Here is a 23,666-nt window from a genome sequence, read left to right on the forward strand (position 1 = left end):
TGTGCCCAGCTCAGAGGAGAGTCCAAGGGTGGAGGAAGCTCAGGAGTTCTCTCTGGAGCCTGTTGGGTGCTCACTTGGTGGAGAACTGGCTGGATAAATCAGGATAACTCAGGAGGAGAGTATCCAAGGGGGGAGGAAGCTCAGGAGATCTCTCTGGAGCCTGTTGGGTGCTCAGTTGGTGGATAATTGGCTGGATAAATCAGGATAACTCAGGAGGAGAGTCCAAGGGTGGAGGAAGCTCAGGAGATCTCTCAGGAGCCTGTTGGTGCTCACTTGGTGGAGAACTGGCTGGATGGTCACGCTCTAAGTGGAGACCAGTGACCAGTAGTGTCCTCAGGGGTTGTTACTGGCACCAGTGCTGTTTTACATCTCTGCTGGTGCCATGGACAGTGGCACTGAGGATACCCTCAGCAGGTTTGCTGGTGACACAGAGCTGTGTGGAGCTGGAGGGAAGGGATGGGGCATCCACAGGGACCTGCAGAGGTGGGATTGTGCCAAACTCATGGAGTTCAACGAGGCCAAGTGCAAGGTCCTGCCATGGGCTGGGACAGTCCCAAACACAAACACAGACTGGATAAAGAATGGATGGAGATCAGTCCTGGAGAGAGGGATTTGGGAACTTTGATGGATGAGAAGCCTGATGTGAGCCAACCCTGTGAGCTTGGCTCATGGCAGGGCTGTGGTGGGAAGCCTGCTGAGGCTTTCCATGCCCCCTGTTCTGGGACACTTTGGGACACCTGTGTGTGGCACAGCTTTCCCTGCTCCATCACGAGCAGGGTTGGCTGCAGCTCTGCAGACTGGAACATGTGTTTAACAACAAACCCTTGCAGACATCATCTAGGACCGTCTGTGGCTCACTCTTAAAGATGTTTTAAGATTTTGCTTTGTTTTAAGACTTCTGATCTTCCTCTAAGCTCAGCCTCTTAACTTTTAGAATTTATTGGGATTTGGTTTCAGCTGTCTAAGGCCACTGGTTGCTTTTTGGTCTGGATTTTTGCACTGGGAGCCAGCTGATGGGTCATCCTTTGGGACATTGGGGTATTTGTGATTATTTTTAGCCTTTAATTGGCAGCGATCTGTACTTGGAGCTGCAGAGTGTCAAGGGCTTTTCTCTTTGTGCTCTCAAGAAGCTTTCCTTTCTCTTTCATCTGGATGCAGCTGTGTTTCCCTTCTGCTCACAGAGTGCAGAGTACATGGGGAAACCAGCTCCAAGAAGCATCCCAAAGGCTGCTGGGGCTCAGGGAGCAGCACCCAGGGCATGGCTGCTCCAGGACACCTGGGCCCTGTTCCAAGCAGCACCATGGACCTGCTCCCTGACCTTCCCCAGCCACTTCCCTGCTCCAGGCTGCTATTTTTTTCCCTCTTCTTCCCCTCTTTTGTCTTGCCCCATTTAGCTGTAACCTCTTTGGGCAGGAACACGGTGTGTGTGCTCATATAAAGGGCTGAGAACAATGTGCCCCAGATGGTTTGTACAAGTGCCTTCTCAGCAGCCACAGGGTTTCATTCTACAGGAAAAAAAATTCTTAAAAATACAACTCTTCAGCATCTTATACTTGCAAATGTGAGCAGGAACTTCCCGAGCCTTGATATTTTGGTCCAAGTCACAGAGACAAGGGGTGGCACTAGAACTGCAGCTTTTCTTTTTTTAAGGGAAAAAAAACAACTCCCCCCAACCCCAATTCCCCTTTTCTCACCCTTACATCTGCAGGGAAAAACTTGTAAATGTGACTGGAGCAGCTCTGACCTGCTTAAAACCAGATGGCAAAGAAAAAGGACCCAATGATTCAACAAAAGCACTGTGAACTCCCTCTTTGGGAATCAGGGTGTGTGGGCTTGCCCCCTTTTTATGGCACTTCCAGTGCTTCTGAGGTTCTGGTTTGGGGTGCTGAGGCACTTGCACTTGCCTGCAGTTTGTTTCCCTTCCAGGATCCCTGGCACTGCAAACACCTCAGGGCACTGCTTATTTGCTTTAAGACCACAGCTTGCTTTGGAATTTCTTCTGCCAAATTTCAGGACAATTCATTTTTTTCTTTATTTATCCCGCTCCCTCCCAAAGAGAGAAACAAGTTTTCTTAGTCTCATCTTGCATCAGATTTGATTCCAGGCCAACAAATCCAGCCTAGAAGGTGCTTTCCTGAGGCTGCTTGCCTCGCTGTGACCTTTTGGGAGAGGATTCCTGTGCAAAATGGAACATTGTGAAATCAGTTTTATACAGGGAATCTTCCCCCCTGGTGCTGCTGCCTGGGGAGGATGGGTCAGGTCTGGGTCCCTGATGCCTGTCCAAAGGCTGCTGTGTTTTAACAAACACAGAGGTTTTTTGCTCTGGAGCAGTGGGAGTCCTGGGATTTTACCAAAAGTTTCTGTTTCTAATTAGGTTGTTCTCAATTTTAAAGGCCAGTGATCCTTTTATGGCACAGGGTGGAAAACCTGAGCAGTCACTGACACTGCACAGAGGTGGGTCCTGCTTTTGTCCTGAGGTCCAGGCAGCCACTGTGTCTCCTCAGCACTCCTGGGATGAGAAAATAAATTCTTCCCAGCCCTTGGCTCATCCATGGGGGAGGCTGGTGGGCAGAGTGTGAGGGAGCATCACTGCCTGGCCTCACTCACATGAATTTGGTTTAGGGACTTCCTGCTGCTCAGCTTGGGAAAGGGGGAATTGCAGCATGGCAGTCCCAGCCTGGGGGGCTGGGCTGTGGCCTCTGGGTGTCAATCTGGCCCAGCTGCCTGAAATTGGAGTTTGGAGCTGGGCCCCTCCAGGAGAGCTCCTGAGGCTCCACAGGCAGGACCAGAGTTGTGCTGTGCTGCTCCTCGCGTTTCTCTGGGCTGGGAAAGGGCAGCACAGTCTCCCTGTGCTCACAGGAAACAGGATTGAATTTTTCCCTTCTGCCTCACTTCATTGTCTGAAATTCCCTTGCAGAGGCCGGCCCATAACTCTTCAAAGAAAATAATCCCAAGCGCCGGGGCTGGAGCTCCCTGAGCTCTGGCTGTCGGCCGCCTGACTCTGTGCAAACAGTCTGGGCCTGGAATCCCCTGGGACTGAGCATAAAGGTCTGATTCAGAAGGAAAACAGGTTCTGGAGCTGCAGCAGGGCTGTGCATCACCAGCTGCTCCCCTTTCCCCGCCTGTGGTGGAGCCACATCCAGGGAAAGCAGCTCCCTGAACACCAAGGTGAAACTGCCCGCTCCAGGAGCTGGGAGGCTGTGAGGGAGCAGCTCTGGTGTCCTGAGGAGGTCGGGAGGGCAGCCCCATGAGCTGAACCCGAGCGGAAATCATCGGGGGAGTGAAGAATGAGCAGGATGTCACGTGTGGGCCCAGCGTGCTCGGGGCTGGGGCAGAACAAAGCTGAGGGAAGCCCTGCTCCTGCCGCTCCCAGCCGCTTCCTGCTGGCACGGACACGCTCTGGGGGAAGGGAGCACCAGGGCAGCAGCCAGCCCGGGGCTGCCCAGCTCTGTGAGAGATGGAACGCTCCCCGTGCCTCAGTTTCCCTTGTGCAGCAGGATGGTGTCCAGTTGCTGGTGTGTTGTGGCCTCAGACAGCCAGGCTGTCGTGCTCTAGGGATGCTCCAGGGCTGTTGGATCAAGGCTGGAGCCTGTGGGGGCAGGAGGGGGCTCCCATGATGCATGAAAACCTCATTCTGCTGTGCTTGAGCAGGCAGGTCCCACAAGTGGCACCCCAGCACTCTGCACCCTTGGAGCAGCTCTGGTCCCTCCTGGAGAGCAGTGGCAGTGTGCCAGGATGCTCTGGAGAGTGAGGATTTGGTGCCAGCCCCCCTCAGGGGCTGTCCTGCCCCTGGACCCTTACACAGCCAGTCCTTCCCCCTGCTGAGCTCTGGCTTTGGTGTCTTTTTCCCTGGGTTGTTCTTAGAACTCCCACATTTCCCTCTGTGTATCCTTGAGCATGAGAAGGGTTGGTTTTTGGGGTTTTTTTTTGTTATTAATAGCTATTGAGAGCCAATAAAAAATTTTACAGGGTTTGGCCAAGCATCAGAGCTCGCAGTGTGTTCATTTCCTGGAGCTGGAGGGGGGTTTGCTTGGATAACCCAGGGGGGCAGCAGGAGTCTGTGGTGGCCCTGGGAGCTCTTGGGAGGCTCTCAGTGGTGTCACAGGGGCTTGGGGAGGGGGCAGGGTAAAGGGAGGGGTAGGAGGATGGCAAGGGTCAAGCTGGGAGCAAAACCAGGGCAGGGGGGAAATGGAGGTGTGGGTCTCTCATGTGCCCTCCCAGTGTGTGCCCAGATCCTGTTTGACCCCCTCTGTCCATGTTGAGCTTCCTGATTGTCCTTCCTGCCTCCCACATGGGCACCCCTGTGAGGAGGAACCCAGCCTGCCCTCCCCAGTGCAGGGCAGTCCCTCTCTGGTGGAATGCTGCAGGGAGGGAGAGCACAGATCCCTCTTGGGCACCTGGTTCCTCGAGCACAGAGCAGCTCCATGGTTCTTTTCATCCCAGTCTTGTGTCCAGAAGGAAGCAAGGCTTTGGCTGGCCTTGATGTTGGGCAGCTGCACAGTGTGGAGCCAGTGTCATGGAATCATGGAATAGTTTGGGTTGGGGGGACCTTTAAAGGTCGCCTCATCCAGCCATGAGCAGGGCTGTGCACACAAGAAGGAGCTCCCTGGTTCAGGGGGCTGAGCTGATTCCTGCCTGTGGAGGGGAACCCAGATGACCCCAGCAGCAGCATGGGGGCTTTCCAGCAGCCTCACTGGGAGCACACAAGGCAGCAAGGTGCTGCACCCCACGAGCATCATTTGCTCTGGCAGTGTCACAGCATTGGCCCGGGCTGCAGCCAAGGGGCCTCGCTCCCAGATTGGCAATTCCAGTCAAGGTTGGTTGATAGGAGCAGAGGAGGAGGCAGTGGGATGTTAGCAAGTTCCTGTTTGCCAAGTGGGTGTTTCCCCCAGCCCAGGTGGGCTGTGGTGGGTGCCCTGAGTGTGGCTGTTCCCCAGGAACCGTGTCCTGGGCAGGGCTGCTGGCACAGGATCCTGGCCCAGCACAGCAGGAGCTGCTGCTGGAGTGGGAAGTGCTCCAGCTCCACTGGCCCCTGCCCCTGGATCCAGCCAGGTGAAATCAATTTCACTCCATGGGCAGCCCCACAGTGCTGGGTTCACGTGTGTCCCCTGTTCCTGGGGGCTCTCAGAGTCCCTGGCTGGTGCCTCTGAATGCTTCCAGAAGCTGCCAGCAGCCCTTCCCCGTGGGGACAGTTCTGTCCCCACATCACTTGGCTGGCTCCAACATGGAGACACTCATCAACCATTTCACCTCCAGCTGACCAAGCTTTTTTAAACTCGTTTGTTCATGTAAACCAACATCTCAGGCATGGGGCACTCTGGGAGCTGATGTTTATCCCAGCTTCTCCCACCCCTCAGCTGCAGCACTGTCGCTGCTGTAGGAATTACCTGTCTGCAGGGAAGGTGCTGGAGGGACTCTGAGGAACCCAGAGCCCTCTGTTGCTCTCTGCCTTCTCATAGTGATTTTCTGCCTCTCTCTTTGCACAGCTGGGACACCGAGGAGCTGCGCTGGGAGGAGCCTGTGTGCAGGATGTTCTCTCCACCAAAGACCTCCCTGTGAGCGGCGATGATGCCAGTCCCGGCGGGACCTTGGGAAGCACTGACATTTCAGTAGCCCAGCAGCCCTGGACGGCCTCTTGCCCCTCGTTCTCCAGCCCCCACCCTCCCAGCGCTCCCCGGGATGCTGTATTAACCAAGAGGAACCCTGCTTCTTTCCTCCTCACCCTTCCATTTTCGGCAGCTCTGGGATTTGTATGGCAGCAGCGTAACCGTGGAGAGGCCGGGGTATCACAAACTTATGGATTTTGATAAGAGAGGAGGGAAAGGGGAGCTGGAGGAAGGTAAAAGAATGTCCAAGACAGGTGGAGGAAGGAGTGGTCATGGAGGCCGGGGTGCTGGAACCAACTCGGGAGTCTTAATGGTGGGTCCCAACTTCCGTGTCGGCAAGAAGATTGGATGCGGCAATTTCGGGGAGCTCCGTCTAGGTGAGAAGGGTCATCTCTGTCCTCACTGTACCCACTCCTGCCAGGACTGCCCTGGCATCCTCCTCGTGCAGCAGCAGCAGCTGGCACAGCCTGTGGCCATGGGCACAGGGGTGCTGACCGGGCACACAGAGTGGAAGCGTTGCCCCGCTTCTGTCACAGAGGTTCCACTTTCTTCATCCTTTCACGCTGTGCTTGGTCTGCCAAGGCCCAGCCCAGCCCAAAGGACTGATTCCAGAAGTGTTTCCCTTCTCCTCCCATGCCTGTTGCTCTCTGGCTCTGCCAGGGAGAATGCTACAGGCTGGATCTGTCTGTTGTAAGCAGTGGTGGCCATGGAAATCTGGGTGTCCCCCAAATCCAGCAACACTGAGTGGGGAAGGATTCAGGAGATGCCACTGTGTGCTCACAAATCTCACCCCACTTGTGCTCTGGGTGCTGCCCTCTCGCTGTGCCTCAGGACAGGGGATGGAGCATGGGGACCTGAGGGATGTTCCCTCTGCTGGGACAAACACCTAGGAAGGAGAATCCGTGTTTTATCCTGGATAAATTCTTCAGTTGTTGAAACTGGTTATTTGAGAGACTCCTGAAATTCTGTGCAGGCCAGAGAAAGGGAGGAATAAAACCCAAGCATCTTCCATAGTCATTTTCCATTTTGAACCAAGTTTATCAGGAAACTCCTCAAGCAAACTTCTGTTTGGAGGGTGGGGAGGTTGCTCCTCTCTCAGGACTGGGAATGTCCCTGGAGACTTTCAGCAAGCTGTTAACCCTTTGCTTGGCATCAGGCAGGGCCAGGCACCTCTGTGCCAGCAGCACAGTCTGGATGTCTCCAGGAATGTGTGGGTGTAGTCCCTGCCAGCTTGGGGTGAGTGCTTTGGGAAGGGGCTTGTGCTCTGGGGAGAGGGAAGAGAGGCAGTCCCCAGAGCCTGGGACAGCCACAGCCTTGTTGCTCTGTGATATTTTAAGCAGCGCCTTCTCAAACCGAGCTCTGAGCTAAACCTGCCCTGAGCTCTGAGCTAAACCTGCCCTGACCGTGGGCCTGGGGAGGAGCTGTGGCAGCCCTGGCTGGGGTGAGGTCAGTTCCCCCTCCCTGTGTGGGGAGTTAATGTCAGCTCTCCCCTGTGTGACAGACTGGCTGGTGCCAGGCTCACCCGTCCCCTCCCCGCTCTTCCCGGCTGTGTAATTGCAGAGCTGGGGAAACGCTCTGGTGAAAATCCAGCCAAGCAGTTCCCCTGCTCAGCTGTCTCTCCTGCTGTCATGAGGAGCTCTGAGCCTTCCTCCAGACCCAGGGCTTGTGGAAGGAGAGCTACTGGGGGATTTTGCTGCACCAGCTGCTCCTTTCAGTTCCCCGGGTGGATCTGGCCACTCCTGCTGCCAGTGCCTCCCAGAGAGCCCTGAGCCATGCAGGCTCCACCTGTGTCCTTGCACCTCCTTTTCCTTGCTTGCCACTGAGCATTCTGCAGTGGATCTGTGTTTCTGGGTGAGCTGGATCCCAGGATCCTGCTTTAGGCAGGAGGCTGGGGCTCTGTTGCTTTGCTGTGCTCAGAGCTGAGGTCAGTGTGACCCCCCTGCCTTGGCCTCCCCTCATTTTCAGTGAGGGGACACGAGTCTGACATGGATCTGAGCAATGTCTGTCAAGCTGGCAGTGAGGTTGCTGCAGGGACCTGGGAGCAGTTGGGCTCAGTTTGCTGCTGGCTGCAGGGACAAGCAGCGAGCTCTCGCTCCAGGGCTCCACAGTGGTCGATTCTCACAGTGAGTTTGTCCTTGCCACCAGCAAGAGAAGCTTCCAGTCCCTTCACGTGGCTTTTTAGCTCTGTCACACCCTGCAGTGCCTGGCCATAACATGCTGGAGGCCTGAGCACGAGATCTCATCACAGCAGTGGAAGCCACAGCTATGTGGCTTCTCTCCTAAAATCACATCTCTCTTCCTTAGGTGTGCCTCCAAACTGCATCAGGGCTCAGGAATGCTTTCAGGATTTAGGGATTCCTCCAGCTGCAGATGAATGGCAAGGGACCAGAGGGCTCCTGCTGTGAAGTGGTGGCATGAGCAGGGATGTTCCCCAGCTCTTGCTGGGCGCTCAGTTTTCCCTGGGAATAGAGAATTCAGTCCTCGAAGCTTTAGAGGCCAAACTGCAGCTCAGTATTTAAAAGCTCCCAGATCTTCTTTGGCCTTTTTGCTCTCATAATAAAGGCCATGAGATCTTGAAAAAATGTACCTGGAGGTGACTTTTCCAGCTCCCAGTGGTGGGGAGGGAGGAAGGGGACATTGTCTTCCTCAAAAAGGGACCACTTTGCCCTATTTCTCCACCACACCAAGGGGCACATGGTGATCTGTCCTTAGGGTGCTTCAGCTCAGCTGTCCCAGGTAGAGACAAATGTCCACCCATGTAGGAGGTGTCTAAAATCAAGTGATCTGTTTAAAGATAAAATCTAAAAAAAACAATTGGCATAAGGCATTAGTGGGAAGCCAGAAGGGGAATGACGTGGGCAGGAGTTGTGGCTGCCAGGGCTGTGCATTTGGATCCTGCTTCTCCCTGTCCCTGCTGGCCTTGGCATCCTGGGCAATGCAGGGACGTGGTGCCAGTTCCAGCCTGGCAGTGCTGCCAGCCAGTTCCTCACTGGACCAGCATGGCTGGGGAGCTGGAGCAGGGTGGCTGCCCCAGCCCTCTGGCACAGAGGTTGATGTTGTGCAGGTGCTGGCTCCTGTTACCTTCTTATGTCCTGGAGCTTCACCCTGAGCTGGTGAGTGCTCATCCCTCCCCCTGCCAGCCTCCAGCTGTGCTCCAGCACCTGCCCAGCTCCTCCAACAGCATCCCAGGGCAGTGCCTGCTGCCTGCAGCCCCCTGAGCTGCCCCTGCCCACGTGGTGCCCACAGCAGGGTGGGACGCTGCCCTCTGGAACACAAGGCAGCAGGACACCAGCAGAGTGTGGCTGGTGGCTGGTGTGCCCTGGCACTGGGCACAGCCGAGCTGCAGCCCTGCCAGCTCCCTGCCAGCTCCCTGCACCTGAGAGCAGGACCAGCACACTCACAGAGAGGCTTTGCTGGGGCAGGTTCCTCTTGGCAGCTACTCAGGAGTGCTTGGGATGGGCTGGGGTAGGGGGAGAGGAGGAAAACCCAGACATTGAGCAGAAAGGTGAAAACTGAGCCCAACCTGGGTGCTGGGCAGGTCCTGCCCTGGCACAGAGCTGCCTCAGAGGCAGGAGCTGCCCTCAGTCCTGGCACCCTCCCTGAGGGCCCCTTCCTGAGCCTGGCCCAAGGCTGCTGCTCCTGCCAGGCTGGGCCATGGAGCTGCCCCAGGGCAGCCTCAGCCTAGGGCAGGGTGCAGGGAAGGATGGGGGACCTGGCAGCAGCTGCTGCTTCTGTTCTTCCAGCAGTAAACTTGTGCAAATGTGCTTTTTGCAGCTTCTCAGTGCCCACCCCTCTCCCCAGCCTGCTGTATGCATTGCTGCTGGCAGCTTGGAGCCACAGCAGCTGCTTTCCTTCAAAATTAAAAGCTTGAAATTAATTATCTTTTAAAGTAAACTGGGGATTTTGGAGGAGGGAAGAGCACAGGGGGTGAGTCTGTGTGCAGTGTGAGCCAGGAGCAGCTCAGTGCTGCAGCTGGGCCAGGGCCATGCCAGCTGAAGGGTCACTGCAGGTGCTGGGGGCATTCCCAAGCTCTCCTGAGCTGTGGCTCTCAGGCCTGTCCTGCAGCCTCCCAGGGAGTTACCTGGGGCCACAAAAGGGGCCTTCTGAATAAGTGTCTGGGCCCAGTGCCCTGCTCATGACACCCTTCTTGTCTTGGGCTCTGCAGAGACCTCCCTGTGAGCACCTGAGTGTGGCCAAGGGCTCAGCCCCCTCCCAGAGGCCAGAGCCACAGACCCACCCCGTGCCAGAGGTGGCCACAGGTGTCTTTGGAGGCTTGGGGAGAGAGGAACCCACTCAATTCCTGCTGCTCCTCCCTCCATTGCTGAAGGCTCAGACTTGCTTTTCCTCCTGCTTGTTCAGAGCCTCCTTTAGAGAAGGTCAAGCTCTAAAATAACATTTTTCATCTGATGGTGTTAAAGCTCAGCATTCCACAGATCTGTCACTGCTTGGCCTGGTGCAGCCACTGTCACTGGTGCTGCAGTGCTGGCAGGGCTGGGCCTGGCTGCCTCATCCCCTGTTCTTCCACTGCATTCCCTGGTCTGGGAAGCCAAATTCCCATCCCAGGTACCCTGGCACAGCCAAATTCCCATCCCAGTGCCCTGGCACAGCCAAATTCCCATCCTGGTACCCTGGCACAGCCAAATCCCATCCCAGTGCCCTGGCACAGCCAAATTCCCATCCTGGTGCCCTGGCACAGCCAAATTCCCATCCCAGTGCCCTGGCACAGCCAAATTCCCACCCTGGTGCCCTGGCACAGCCAAATTCCCATCCTGGTGCCCAGGCACAGCCAAATTCCCATCCTGGTACCCTGGCACAGCCAAATTCCCACCCTGGTACCCTGGCACAGCCAATTTCTCATCCCAGTGCCCTGGCACAGCCAAATTCCCATCCTTGTGCCCTGGCACAGCCAAATTCCCATCCTGGTACCCTGGCACAGCCAAATCCCCACCCTGGTACCCTGGCACAGCCAAATTCCCATCCCGGTGCCCTGGCACAGCCAAATTCCCACCCTGGTACCCTGGCACAGCCAAATTCCCACCCTGGTACCCTGGCACAGCCAAATCCCCACCCTGGTACCCTGGCACAGCCAAATTCCCATCCCGGTGCCCTGGCACAGCCAAATCCCCACCCTGGTACCCTGGCACAGCCAAATTCCCACCCTGGTACCCTGGCACAGCCAATTTCTCATCCCAGTGCCCTGGCACAGCCAAATTCCCATCCTTGTGCCCTGGCACAGCCAAATCCCCACCCTGGTACCGTGGCACACCCAATTTCTCATCCTGGTGCCCTGGCACAGCTCTGTGCTGCTGCTGCACAGAGGTGCCCAGCGTGGGCACAGTGCTGTGCCATGGGCAAGGGGCAGCCTCAGTGCTCACTTTCCTCCTCACAGGGAGGGGCTGGAGCATGTCCAGAGGCAGGAATGGGGCTGGGGAAGGGTCTGGAGCACCAGGAGAGGCTCAGGGAGCTGGAGGGGCTCAGCCTGGAGCAAAGGAGGCTCAGGGGGCCCTTGTGGCTCTGCACAGCTCCTGACAGGAGGGCACAGCTGGGCTGTGCTCCAGGGAACAGGGACAGGAGGAGAGGGAATGGCCTCAGGCTGGGCCAGGGGAGTTTAGATTGGAAATTGGGAACATTTCTTCTCAGAAAGTGTTGGGAAGCATTGGAACAGACTGCCCAAGGTAGGAGTGGAGTCACCACCCACAAAGTGTTCAAAAACGTGTGAAAGTGGCACTTGGGGACATGGGCTAATGTGAACATGGTGGTGCTGCTGGCTGATGGTCAGAGTGGTGATCTGAAAGGTCTTTTCCCACCTTAATGCCTCTGTGATTCCGTGGCTCTGAGCTGCTGGGATGGGGACCCAGCTGGGAGCCAGAGCAGAGCCGGGCTCCTCCTGACGTGCAGGAGCAGGTGCTGGGCTCTGCTGCCAAATCCCTGGGCAGGCCCAGCACAGAGAGGCAGCTCCAGCCCCAGCACATCCCAGCCCCAGGCCTGGCTGCCCTCAGCCTGTTCTGATCCCTCTCTGCATCCTGCAGGTGCTGCCAGCTGCGTTTGGAGGCACCTCTGGCACCCAGCCAGGCAAAGGCCCCTGAAGTGCAAATATTTGCTTTCTGCCACCCATCTCACCACTTTTCCCTTTTATTTCCTTTCAAAAGCACCTTTTGTGCTGCAGGTCCTGCCTGCTCCAGTCCTCCTAGGCACTCCCTGGGCTCTGGGTGTCAAGAGTTGCCCCCTTGTGAACACTGGGGTGGAGGGGGTGGCTCCAGGAGCTGGAGTGGGGAATTCCCTGCCATGGAAGGAATTCTCCCTCCTTGCTCTTTTGCTTTTTCTTTTCTCTTGGTTTATTAATCTCATGACAGGCCAGTTCTGCTATTTGCACCTTTTTTAATTCAGAAAGGGGAAGCAGAGGGTGGTGATTTGACCAGTCCACACCCTCTCTGCTCCCCATCTTGTCCATCAGCTGTGTCCAAACCCCCAAGGAAGGGCTGAACCAGAGGAGTACCAAATTATTTTGACTCATTTTTGGGCTGGGAGAATGCTGCCAGCTCCAGAGCCTTGTTGCACTCTGGTAGCTTTTTGTGCCACCACTGACTGTGTGGTGGGGACAGGACAGATGCCACTGCTGGGGATTCTCCTGCCTCCATCCCTTCTCCTTCCCTGCTGAGTCTGTTTTGCAGTGTGCCTCTGGCAGTTTTCCTGCCATGTTAGATTTTTCCCCCTTCAAATCCTGCCTGACCTCAGGGAAAATCCAGCTGTGAGTTTTCTGATCCCATGTTGCTGCCCTGAAGGCAGCAGTAATTGTTTTGGACTGCACTGTGGGGTCCTGTGGAGCCATGCACAGGTCTGGGGGTGTCCCACCTGCTCCCCAGGAAATGTCAGTGTGTGATGGGACAAACCCCAGATGTGGCACATGCTGTGTTCACCAGACTTCCCTCCCTCCCTCCCTCCCTCCCAAATCCCTTCCTCCCTAATCGCTGTGAAGGGATTTACTTTATGCAGAAGCAGCAGACAAAGTGGCTTGGCAGAGGTCCCCTGGGATGGGAGAGGGTCAGGGAGGCAGCAGGATTGAGCCCCTCCTTGGCTGCAGAGCCCATCCCTGGGAGGAGCTGCTCCATTAATATCTCCCATTCATCCCTCTCCCCGTAATCCTGGTGCTCAGCAGCTGCCTCTGATGTCACCCAGTCAGGATTTATGGCTGCTTCAGGTGGAGAGCAGCAGTGGGAGCAGATGAAATCTTAGGCCAGGAGGAGCTTGTTCCCTGTGCAAATTGCTTGGAGAAAATCCGAGGAGACAGATGCAGCTCCATCAGATACCCACACGCCAGGCTTGGGGATCCCTGCTGCCCTTAACCCCCACCTGCCCGGGCTCCTGCAGGCACAGGGAGCACTCAGAGCTGTTCCTGCACACCTTTAATCTTGGCCTTTAGGGGCCTGGGCAGAGATTGTGCTGCTGCTTCCCAGGTGTGTCCTCTTTTCCTCAGCCCCCTGGTTTTGGGGGGATGTGGAGGCACCCTGAGCTCAACCTTCCTGTGCTTATAGTGTGAAAAGTCCTGTGCAGGTGTGGAGCCCTCTGGGGGTCCTGTACAGGGTGCTGGGTGCCACAGCTGCTCCTTCACTCCCCTGGGCTCTTCCTGCAGCCTTCAGCTCTTCATACAGTCTGGGCCATGCCATGGATCTGCTCCTGGCCTCCCCTGTGCCCTTGGGTGGGCAGGACCATCCCCAGGGATGAGGTTCATTCACACACACGTACACACAGGTGTGTGCCATTCCCAGGAGTGACCCCAGCCCTGGGGGACAGATTCCCACCTGCCTGTGGTGCCCTCAGACCAGTGCCAGCTGTGCCAGTGCTCCTGGCTGTCCCTCCTCCCTGCCACCCTTTGCAGGCTCCCCCTGGCCAGTGTCTTAACTCAGTGTCCCCCAACTTTGGCCATCCCTCCATAGCCCCCTCCCCCTGGGGGGCTGGAGAAGCACCAAGTCTCAGCCTTGTCCTATCCCTGCTGCTGCCCCCTCCCATCAGCCTTGGCTCCAGCCCCAGGAGCCTCCCCATGCCAGAGGAATCCACATTCCCCACCTGGGGATAATTAGCAGGCATGTTGCAACTCCCCACAGTGGATTCTGCTCCCCGTGCCTTGAGGCTCCTTCAGGTGTTGTGGGAGCTGCAGAACCTGTTCAGAATGTTTTTGAGCCCAGGAGCCCTCAGGGACAGCGGTGGATGTGTGGTGGGGGTGATGCAGGATCTGCTTTTCATCTCCTTTTTGTGTCTCTCCCCGCAGGGAAGAATCTCTACACAAACGAATACGTAGCTATCAAATTGGTGAGTGGCTGTCAGAGCAGGGAGTTCCTCCGTGGTCGGGGTGGGGGATGTTCCAGCCATTGGGAAGGAGGCTTCTCCCCTTTCTCCCATGGTGTTGGGCTGGGATGTGATGGATGTGGTGGCTGGGTGGCTGTGCTGGGAATTGAGGGCAGTCTGGGAGCACACATCATTGCAGCTGGGGTGATCCAGGTCTGGGCAGGGAAGAGCTGAGTCTTGCTTCTCCCAGCCCTCAGCGTGGCCTGTGCTGTGCTCAGCCAGTGCCAGCAGCAGAGAGGGTGGCCCCACTGGTACCTGATCCCATGAATGTTTTCCCCTCTCTGGATGAGATGATCTGGCTCCCATATGGGCTGATTCTCTCTCATCATCCCCTGAGGCTTCATCCCTTTTATACTGCTTACTCCCAACCCCGAATGCTCTCAGTCCAGCTCCTGCCAGCATGTGAAAGATGTGTCTGACACCCAGACCCCCTAAACATCTTCCTACATAACTGTTCTCCTTTCTCTCCTCCAAGGAACCCATAAAATCCCGGGCCCCCCAGCTGCACCTGGAGTATCGGTTCTACAAACAGCTCGGCAATGCAGGTACGGGCTGGGTTGCCCTGGGGAGCTGCTGGGAGAGAGGCTTTCCCTAAATGTGACTCTGCAACTTCACCCCCAGCTGGAGCTCCTGCCCATCTGCTCCACAGGGTTTCACACAGATGCCTTGTCTCATCTTTGATCTCTTTTGATTTAGTTCTTTGCCCCCACCACCCCCGCAGCAGAGTCAGGGATGCAGATGGAGCTGCCCCGAGCAGAGCCAGGCTGGCTGTGTGGGGACATCCCCCCTGCAGTGGCATGGCTGTGACAGAGTGGCCCTGCTGCAGCCCTGCACAGCCCCTGCTCCATCTCTTGCAGAAGGAATTCCTCAGGTTTACTACTTTGGCCCCTGTGGGAAGTACAACGCCATGGTGTTGGAGCTGCTCGGACCCAGCCTGGAAGATCTCTTTGATCTGTGTGATCGAACCTTCACACTCAAAACTGTCCTGATGATTGCCATCCAGCTGGTGAGTGCAGCCCTGCACTGCTCCCCTGCAGCCCTGCACAGCTTCCCTGCAGCCCTGCACTGCTCCCCTGCAGCCCTGCACAGCTCCCCTGCAGCCCTGCACTGCTCCCCTGCAGCCCTGCATGGCTGCCCTGGGGAGCAGGGGGTGTGTGGGCACCGTGGGCAGGCAGCATGGGCATCCCATGGGGAATGGGGGGAAGATGCTGGCACAACCCAGCCTGGCTCACCTGGTCCCTTCTGAGGGGGAGCTCTCCACCCTTCTCAGCCCCTCTCTGAGCCTTGACAAGCCTCTAAGTGTGCCCAGAGCATCTCAGTGTGTGCCTGTGACCGTGTTCACAGGGGTCTGAGGATGAGGGAAGAGACAAGGATCTGACTCCATGTTTCAGAAGGCTTGATTTATTATTTTATGATATATATTATTTTAAAACTATACTAAAAGAATAGAAGAAAGGATTTCATCAGAAGGCCAGCTAAGAATAGCAAAAGAAGGAATGAATAACAAAGGCTCTGTCTTGAACAGAGAGTCAGAGCCAGCTGAGCTGTGATTGGCCATTAATTAGAAACAACCACATGAGACCAATCCCAGATCTACTTGTTGCATTCCACAGCAGCAGATAATCATTGTTTACGTTTGTTTTTGAGGCTTTTCAGCTTTCAGGAGGAAAAATCCTAAGGAAAGGATTTTTCATCAAAGATGTCTGTGACATGTGCCCAGGGTGCAGCTGGCCTGGGGCTGTGTCCCATGGTGGGAAGGAGCTGATGTGCCCATCCTTGGGGCTGGGGCTGAGGGGAGCAGGGGAGAGGTGGCCAGAGCAGGGCCCAGGGCAGGGGTGTGCAGGACACAGGGTGGGGCTCTGCCCTGGCACTGACACCTCCCTTCTGCCCCAGATCACACGGATGGAGTATGTGCACACCAAAAGCCTGATCTACAGAGATGTGAAGCCCGAGAACTTCCTGGTGGGGCGGCCGGGCAGCAAGCGGCAGCACACCATCCACATCATCGATTTTGGCCTGGCCAAAGAGTACATCGACCCCGAGACCAAAAAACACATCCCCTACCGAGAGCACAAGAGCCTGACAGGGACAGCACGTTACATGAGCATCAACACCCACCTGGGGAAAGGTGTGTGGGCACAGGAGCCAGCCCTGCCTCCTGCTGAAGGGAGGGACTGCAGGGCAGGGGTGCCAGAGGTGGGCATGGGGACAAGCTGCCTCTCCTGCTCTTCAGGGTGCTGCAGGACCTGAGGGCTGGACAGGGACAGTGGCTCTAGTGGGAACTGACCCATGTCTCTTTCTCCATGCAGAACAAAGCCGCAGGGACGACCTGGAAGCATTAGGGCACATGTTTATGTACTTCCTCCGTGGGAGCCTTCCTTGGCAAGGCCTCAAGGTAACTGCCAGCTCCTGCTGCCCCTGGGCATGGCTTCCTGTGGGTGTGGCTCTGCCCTGGCATGGGGAGGGGGAAGGTTTGGCCCCTGGGGTGTTGGAGGGTTAGCACCCTGCCAGCTCTGAGCTCCGTGCCAGGCCCTTGCAGTGCTCTGCAGGTCTCCCTGTGTCCTCCCAGCTGCTCTCACAGTGGCTGTCCTGGAAACCCTGGGGTTTGTCCTCCAGACCTGCCCGGGGAGGGAGTTTCCTGGGAAGGAGTTACCTGGGAAAGGAGGCCCAAGCAATCACACACGGTGTGACAGCCCAGAGCAGTGCCTGGCCCCTGTGCTGACCCCCCTTGTCCCTGCCAGGCTGACACACTAAAGGAGAGGTACCAGAAGATCGGTGACACCAAAAGAGCCACCCCGGTGGAGGTGCTCTGTGAGAACTTCCCAGGTGAGAGCTGTGCCCAGCCCAGCCCCCTGCCCTGAGCCCCCTGTGCCTGTCCCCTGAGCCCCCTGTCCCCACAGAGGAGATGGCCACGTACCTGCGCTACGTGCGGCGCCTGGATTTCTTTGAGAAGCCCGACTACGACTACCTGAGGAAGCTCTTCACAGACTTGTTCGAGAGGAACGGTTACGTGTTCGACTACGAATACGACTGGGCAGGGAAACCTCTGGTGAGTGAGAGCCCAGGGCCTGGGGACACAGGGGGAGGCACCCCAGGGAGCAGGGACAGCAGGACAGCAGCCAGGAGGAGGTGGCTCTCAGCCATCCCAGCCACACACTGTGTCCAGGGACGAGCTTCACCCTCCTCACCAGTCACAGCTCCAGGGCTGTAACACAGGAATTTGAGGCTCTTGGAGCCAAGGGGACCCCAACAGCTGAGCTCTTTCACCTCACTGCCATGGGTGCATCCTTGGGCTCACTGCAGCCAGATACCAAGCATGGCACTGCTGGGGCAGGGGTAGGGGCAGTGATCAGGCCCTGCTTCTGGGGGGTTTGGCATGTTTGGCCACAAGTTGGGTCTGGCTGCGGGGTGTTGGGAGGGACTGCACTGACATTGTCCTTTGTGTCCCCAGCCCACCCCCATTGGCACGATGCACAGCGAGGTGCAGGTGCAGCCCCCGAACAGAGACAAAGCACAGCCACACACCAAACACCAGGTGAGCAATGGCACAGCCTGTCTGGGGCAGGGGACCATGGGCTGGGCAGCTCAGGCTGCAGCTCCAGGGATGTGGAGCCCAGCAGGGATGGTGGCAGGGACTGGAACTTGGCTTTCCCTCAGTGCTGTCTGTGGGAGGAGTTCCCTCCCACAGCTCTGGGTCTGTGGCTCACCCGGGCCCAGGGCAATGTCCCTGTGGCCTGGCAGAACAGGGAGGAGGCACTGTGGGGGCTGTAGTGTGATTGGGGGGTGCCAGGCCTGGACATCAGCTGGTGAGGGGCAGGGTCCAGCCTGGGGTGTGGGCGAGGGCTTGGTGCAGGCTGAGACACCTCTGCTCACTGTCTCCATGGGGAGACTCGCTGCTCTGCTTGTGATGCCCTTCCATTGATGGGACAGTGACATGGGACAAGGGAGGGCAGGACTGGGGGGCAGCTTGGCTGCATTTTGTCCCGTGCTGGGGCTGCCTCTGTTCTGGGAACGGGCAGGGCACAGGGAGCCCAGCCCGGGGCAGGGATCAGGCAGAGCTGTATGGGAAAGGGTCCAGGCTGCTCAGAACTGCTCCAGTGCTGTGGCCTGTCCTGCCCTAGTGCAGGACACGTGTGTCTGGCACTGCTGCCACTGAGAGCAAACCTCATGTGTTTCCAGCAGTCCTGTACAAACCCTTGTCCTCCCAAACCTCCTTGGGGGCAGAGCACCTGCAAAGGGGCTGGAGCAGGGGGTACAGCGCCCTGTCCTCCCCAGGCTGCTCCTGCCCAGCACAGGGAGCCTGGCAGGGCTTCCTCAGGGAGAGGAAAATGTCAAATCCATCACCTCTGGCTCATTTCTGGGAGCTGACTCCCAGTAAGGTCTGCTGTGTGCCCGCACCCCAGGGAAGTGCCATGGTGGATAGCCCTTCTCCAGAGCAGGGGGAAGAGCAAAGCACAGCGCTCCCAGAGCACGGGAGCAGTGTCCAGCCTGGGGACACAGGATGTCCAAGCCCTGCCTGGGGACACAGGGTGTCCCCACAGCTCTGGGGCCGTGCTGTGCTCACTGGGGGAGGGTTTGGCCCAGCTCGTGGCACACAGGCCCTGCCGAGCCCTGCGTCGTCCTGGGGCTGCGGCGTCACCTGGGCCTGGCTGCAGCTCCGGCTCTGCTGCCCCAGCCCACTCCCAAACACGGCCCCCAGCCCTGCTGGAGCTGGCCCTGCTCCAGGGGCTGCGTGGGGCTGGCCCTGGGGGGTGTGTGTAGGTGGCAGGGGGACACAGACCCCCGTTGTCACCGCAGGGACCGCTCTGGGAGCCGCCGGGACGGTGCTGCACGGGTGCCCTCCGCAATCACCAACTCGAGCTGCTCCGGTCATGTTTTTGCTTTTGCATGTCTTATTTTCTCGACTCCCTTTGCCACTTTTCCCACCCTTTCCCTCCACTTCTCCCTTCTCTTCCCCATTCTCCCTCTTTTTCTTTTGTTTCTTTTCATTCTGTTCCTCCTGCCTGTCGCGAGCAGCCGCCCGAGGGGACGGAGTTGTGGGATCCTCAGGCCGGTGGGCAGCCTGCCGAGGAGCCTTTGGGAGCTCACCTGGCAGCCGGCAGGCTCGGGGGGTCCGTGCAGGTACATGAAACCTCCTGGGGCAGGGCGGGCACGGGAGGGAGCGGAGCCACCCTGGGCCTCGTGGCCGCCCGCGGAGCCGGGATCAGCCCCGCTCCCCCGCCCCGGGGCTGCACATGCCGGGGTCCTGCCCACGTGCTGCCTGTCCCTGTGGTGTGACGGGCTGCTCACGGCTCACAGACGAGGCTGGTGCTGCTTCCCGGGAGCTGCTGGGCTCCCTTGGTGCTGCCAGGGGGAATTAGAGGTGGTTGGAGATGGATGGATGGATGGATGGATGGATGGATGGATGGATGGATGGATGGATGGATGGATGGATGGATGATGGATGGATGGACATGGATGGATGGATGGATGGATGGACATGGATGGATGGATGGATGGATGGATGGATGGATGGACATGGATGGATGATGGATGGATGGATGGATGGATGGATGGATGGATGGATGGATGGATGGATGGATGGATGGATGGACATGGAGGGATGGGTGGATGGAGGGATGGATGGATGGATGGATGGATGGATGGATGGACATGGATGGATGGGTGGATGGAGGGATGGATGGATGGATGATGGATGGATGATGGATGGATGGACATGGATGGATGGATGGATGGATGGATGGATGGACATGGAGGGATGGATGGATGGACATGGATGGATGGATGGATGGATGGATGGATGGACAGATGGATGGATGGATGGATGGATGGATGGATGGACAGATGGATGGATGGATGGATGGATGGATGGATGGACATGGATGGATGGATGATGGATGGACATGGATGGATGGATGATGGATGGACATGGATGGATGGATGGATGGACAGATGGAGGGATGGATGGGTGGATGGATGGATGGATGGATAGAAGATGGATGGACATGGATGGATGGATGGATGATGGATGGACAGATGGAGGGATGGATGGATGGGTGGATGGACAGATGGAGGGATGGATGGGTGGATGGATGGATGGGTGGATGGGTGGCAGGCACACTTCAGCACAGCAGCTGGGTGAGCGTTGCTCTGCCCCCAGTGCCGCTCGTCTGAGCAGGGACTTCCCTGCACCTCCTTGACTGGAGCCCTGGCTCCAAGCCCTGCTTCTCCTCCCTTCCTGGGCACTCCTTGGCCGTGTCCCCTGCCGTGGCCCTGCCTTGGTCCTGTGCTGGCGCCGTCAGCCCCGTGCTCGCCGCCCTCGCCGCCTCCTGCCCGCTCCGCTCAGCCCTGCCTGGGCCTGGGGGTCCCTCCCTCATGGATGGTGGCACATCCATGCTGGGTCCCCTGGCTGGGCCTGCGCCGCTTCCTCTGTCTCTGCTTCCGTCCCCGCTGCTCTTGCTCGTTCCTGCTGCTCCACGGGGACTCTGCTGGTGCTCGGCCCCAGGCCTGGGCACAGCTCCTGCTGTTGCCATCATGGGGCCGGGCGCTCTGTGGTGCCAGACAGGGCCGGGCACTCCGAGGGCCCAGCTCATGCTCTGCCTCGCTCCTCCTGTCCCTCATCCCCTTCCTCCTCCCCAGTCCTGCTCTGCAAACCCTCCTGCCGTGCTCCGCCTGCGCCCGGCACTGTGGGGTGATGTGCAGGGGTCTCTGTGCTGGTGTCAGGGGCTGGAGCCTGACGTGGCCCTGCTGGCTGGGCACTGCCTGTCGGGTGTCCCTGCTGCCTGGGCACTGCCTGTCGGGTGGCAGCTCCTCCAAGGGGCTGGGGAAGGCCCAGGGTCCTTGCTGGGGCCGAGCAGCTTGGAGAGTGTTTGGCCTGTGCATCCCCAGGGAGCTCCTGGCTTTGCCTGTGGGCAGCAGGCACAGGATGGCAGTTCAGGCATCCCACAGTTGCCTCGGTGGCTTGGATGTCCTCCTGGCCCTGGCACTGTGGCTGACCCTGCTGCCCTGGTGAGTGGGCAGGAGCTCAGGGACGCCTGAGCCCTCAGGGTAGGCACTGGGCTGAGTCTTGGTGCTGGGAAGCAGAAGTCGTGTCCAGATGCTCAGCTGTGGGAAGGGCTCCTTGGAGCTGTCAGCTTTGCCAGGCCCCTGTCTCTCACCCACTCTGGAGCTGGCTGCTCTCATGCCCCTCTCCTGGTGCAGGGGCTCCCAGGAGCTGGGATCCTTCCAGGGCTGTTCTAAGGGGCTCAGAGCTCTCTGTTGTGATGGGGCTCTTGGGGAGCACCGAGGCTGAGCACTGCGGTTTGGCTGAGGGCGCCATCTGCCACCAAGGGCACCTCGGTGCTCCTGGGCAGAGCTGGGTGGTCTCCTGGGTGCCTCCTGTGCCCCTCAGGAGGGGAAGGGCTGCAGACCCCTGGGCTGCCCCCACTGACACTCATCTCTCCGCAGGTGATGAGCTCCACCAATGGAGAGCTGAACACAGATGACCCGACGGCAGGACATTCGAACGCCCCCATCACAGCCCCCACCGAGGTGGAGGTGACAGACGATACAAAGTAAGGCCCCAGCCCTGCCCCTCGCCAGTGCTGGGCTGGAGGAGGGCTCAGCAGCTGCCCCAGGATGCCTTGTCCAGTGCCCTCCAGCCCAGCTGTCCCCTGGCACCCTGTGAGAGGTGTCCCTGCAGGGCCACCACCACCCCAGCCCTTCCCATCTCGCCCTGCCCAAGGCTCCCGCACAGAGGGGCATGGATGGGTTTGGGACTGCTCCTTCTCTGGAGTTCCTGCCTGGCCCTGGCTCATGGCCTTGTGTGCCATGGTCAGTGTCACCCCCCTGGTTGGTGCCATTTGCTGTGGCAGGTGTCACTTGTACCAGGGGCACTTGGTGGGGCAGCTCTGCCCACGTGGAGCTCACCAAGGCACCGAGGGCTTTCTGTCCTGTCTGACCCCGGGGCTGCTGCTGCACCCTCCGTGCTCACGGGTCCCCTCTGTCCCCAGGTGCTGCTGTTTCTTCAAGAGAAGGAAGAGGAAAACCACCAAGCGTCGCAAGTGAGCAGCCGGGGCCGGGCGGAGCGGCGAGCGCCGGCTCCTCTCCCTCTGGCCGTGGCTGGATCTTGCCCCGCGGAGCCCGCGGCCCCTGGGGCTGGACGGGGACGGGGGGGCCGGGCCGGACGGGCTCCCCCAGCGCCCCACGCGCAGCTGGGGAGCGGGGCCTCCCCAAACTGCTTGTCCTTTCCTCCGCCACTCGTGGCCGTTTACTCGAACCAAGCCCAACTTCGCTGAAGTTCCTGCGTCCGTCAAACAGAAAAAAAAAGAAAAAGAGAAAAACCCACGGCGTCACTTGCTTTGAGTTTATAACCGGTCTGAAATGGGGATCAACTACAGACTCTGACCCGTCGCTGTCAGAAGAAGACGAAGACAATTTCAAGAGCAGTGGGCTAAGGAGGAATATTTTTTTTTCTGTTGCTTCTTTGTCTCTTAAGTTAATTTAAAGTGAGTCTCGGTGCAGAGTGCTGAGTCGTCAGTCTTTGACCGTCATCTTCAGTGTTACCGAATTCTGCTCTTCCTTCCGGCCCCGCCCCGCGTCCCCGCCGGGTCCCCTCGGTCAGTGGCGAGCGCTGGGCTCGGAGCGGCCCCGCTCGGGCGGGGAGAGCCGGGGCCGCGCGGGGCGGGGAGAGGAAACGCGTTTACAGTTCATTTACGATGCACTTTTGCGAGCAATACAGGCGCCGTCCGGTCCCGCCGAGAGCAGGTCCGAGACTCCCAGGGGCTGGGGGACACAGGGACAGGGACGGCCGAGACCAAAGGGACCCATGAATGGCGGTGGCAAAGCAGGGAGGGGAAGCGAAGCAGCCTCGTCTCTGGTGCTGCCATGTCTTGGGGCTGGATGTTTCCACAAGAGCTGTAGGTGTGGGCACGGCTTGATGGCCTCTTGGTTTTACAGCCTGAGCCCCCCGAGGTCCCGGGGGGCCGGGGCTGGGCCGGGCCGGGGTGGAGCGGTGGAATCCCCACCAGGGCATCCCCTGCTGCTGCCCGATCCTCCCGGCCTGTCCTGGGGCTGGGGAAATGCAGGTTTTGGAACTGACCCACGGACACCCCCCGCACCCCCGCGTTCCTCGGCACCCCCAGGGCACTGCAGCTCCCCACGTGAATGACCCCGTGCGCTGTCGTGTGTATTGATCGTGACACTTTGGGGGGGGGACACACACTTATCTTTACCAAAACCCTGATGTTCTGCCCCAAAGAAGGGGCTGAGGCTGTGCTGGGGGGGCGGGGGAGGGATGGGACCATCTGTGGCTGCTTTGAAACATTTGTCCAAACTGACCATCTCGGGGGGCTGGAGACCCCGCATTGTGGAGGGGCTGGGGGGGCCTGGGGTCTCCCACGGGGCCGTGCCCTCCCCACGGCCCCTCTTCATCCTAAATTCGGGACTGACCCCGCCTTTGGCTTGTCCGGGCTGCGGCCCCAGCTGCTGCCGCGTCCCTGGCCACGGCGGGAAGGGGACGTGCAACGTTTGACCTCGTGTCCCCAGCGAGGCGAACAAACGAATTTTAAAAATCGCCTTAAAATTTTCACTGGAAGTGGTCCCTTGGCAGCGCGTCGGCTCAGAGCAGCCCCGGCAGAGGCCGAAGAGGAGCCGCGGAGGGGAAGGGGAGGCGGCCCCGAGGGTGTGCCCGGCGTGCCCGGCTCCGTGCGCGCTCCCTCGGCTGCCGGGGCCGGGCCC

The 23,666-nt window shown here is 58.6% G+C and overlaps 1 protein-coding gene across 2 annotated transcripts in view; it reads left to right on the forward strand.

The window, feature by feature from the left end:
- Positions 1-22,450, forward strand: part of CSNK1G2 (casein kinase 1 gamma 2) — a 42,880-nt gene extending 20,430 nt beyond the window's left edge. The window contains exons 2-13 of one of the 2 annotated variants that reach the window (XM_036399553.2): positions 5,487-5,983; positions 13,873-13,913; positions 14,425-14,494; positions 14,807-14,955; positions 15,843-16,077; positions 16,259-16,344; positions 16,691-16,775; positions 16,850-16,998; positions 17,401-17,484; positions 18,966-19,070; positions 21,396-21,502; positions 21,941-22,450. In XM_036399553.2, the coding sequence (XP_036255446.1) occupies positions 5,797-5,983; positions 13,873-13,913; positions 14,425-14,494; positions 14,807-14,955; positions 15,843-16,077; positions 16,259-16,344; positions 16,691-16,775; positions 16,850-16,998; positions 17,401-17,484; positions 18,966-19,070; positions 21,396-21,502; positions 21,941-21,995 (1,353 nt within the window). In that variant the 5' untranslated portion in view covers positions 5,487-5,796 and the 3' untranslated portion in view covers positions 21,996-22,450. The remainder of the gene's footprint in view (positions 1-5,486; positions 5,984-13,872; positions 13,914-14,424; positions 14,495-14,806; positions 14,956-15,842; positions 16,078-16,258; positions 16,345-16,690; positions 16,776-16,849; positions 16,999-17,400; positions 17,485-18,965; positions 19,071-21,395; positions 21,503-21,940) is intronic. The other variant, XM_036399554.2, reaches the window with a different exon arrangement.
- Positions 22,451-23,666: the final 1,216 nt, after the last annotated feature.

This window comes from Molothrus ater, chromosome 26 (assembly GCF_012460135.2).
Source record: "Molothrus ater isolate BHLD 08-10-18 breed brown headed cowbird chromosome 26, BPBGC_Mater_1.1, whole genome shotgun sequence".
NCBI classification, from domain to species: domain Eukaryota; kingdom Metazoa; phylum Chordata; class Aves; order Passeriformes; family Icteridae; genus Molothrus; species Molothrus ater.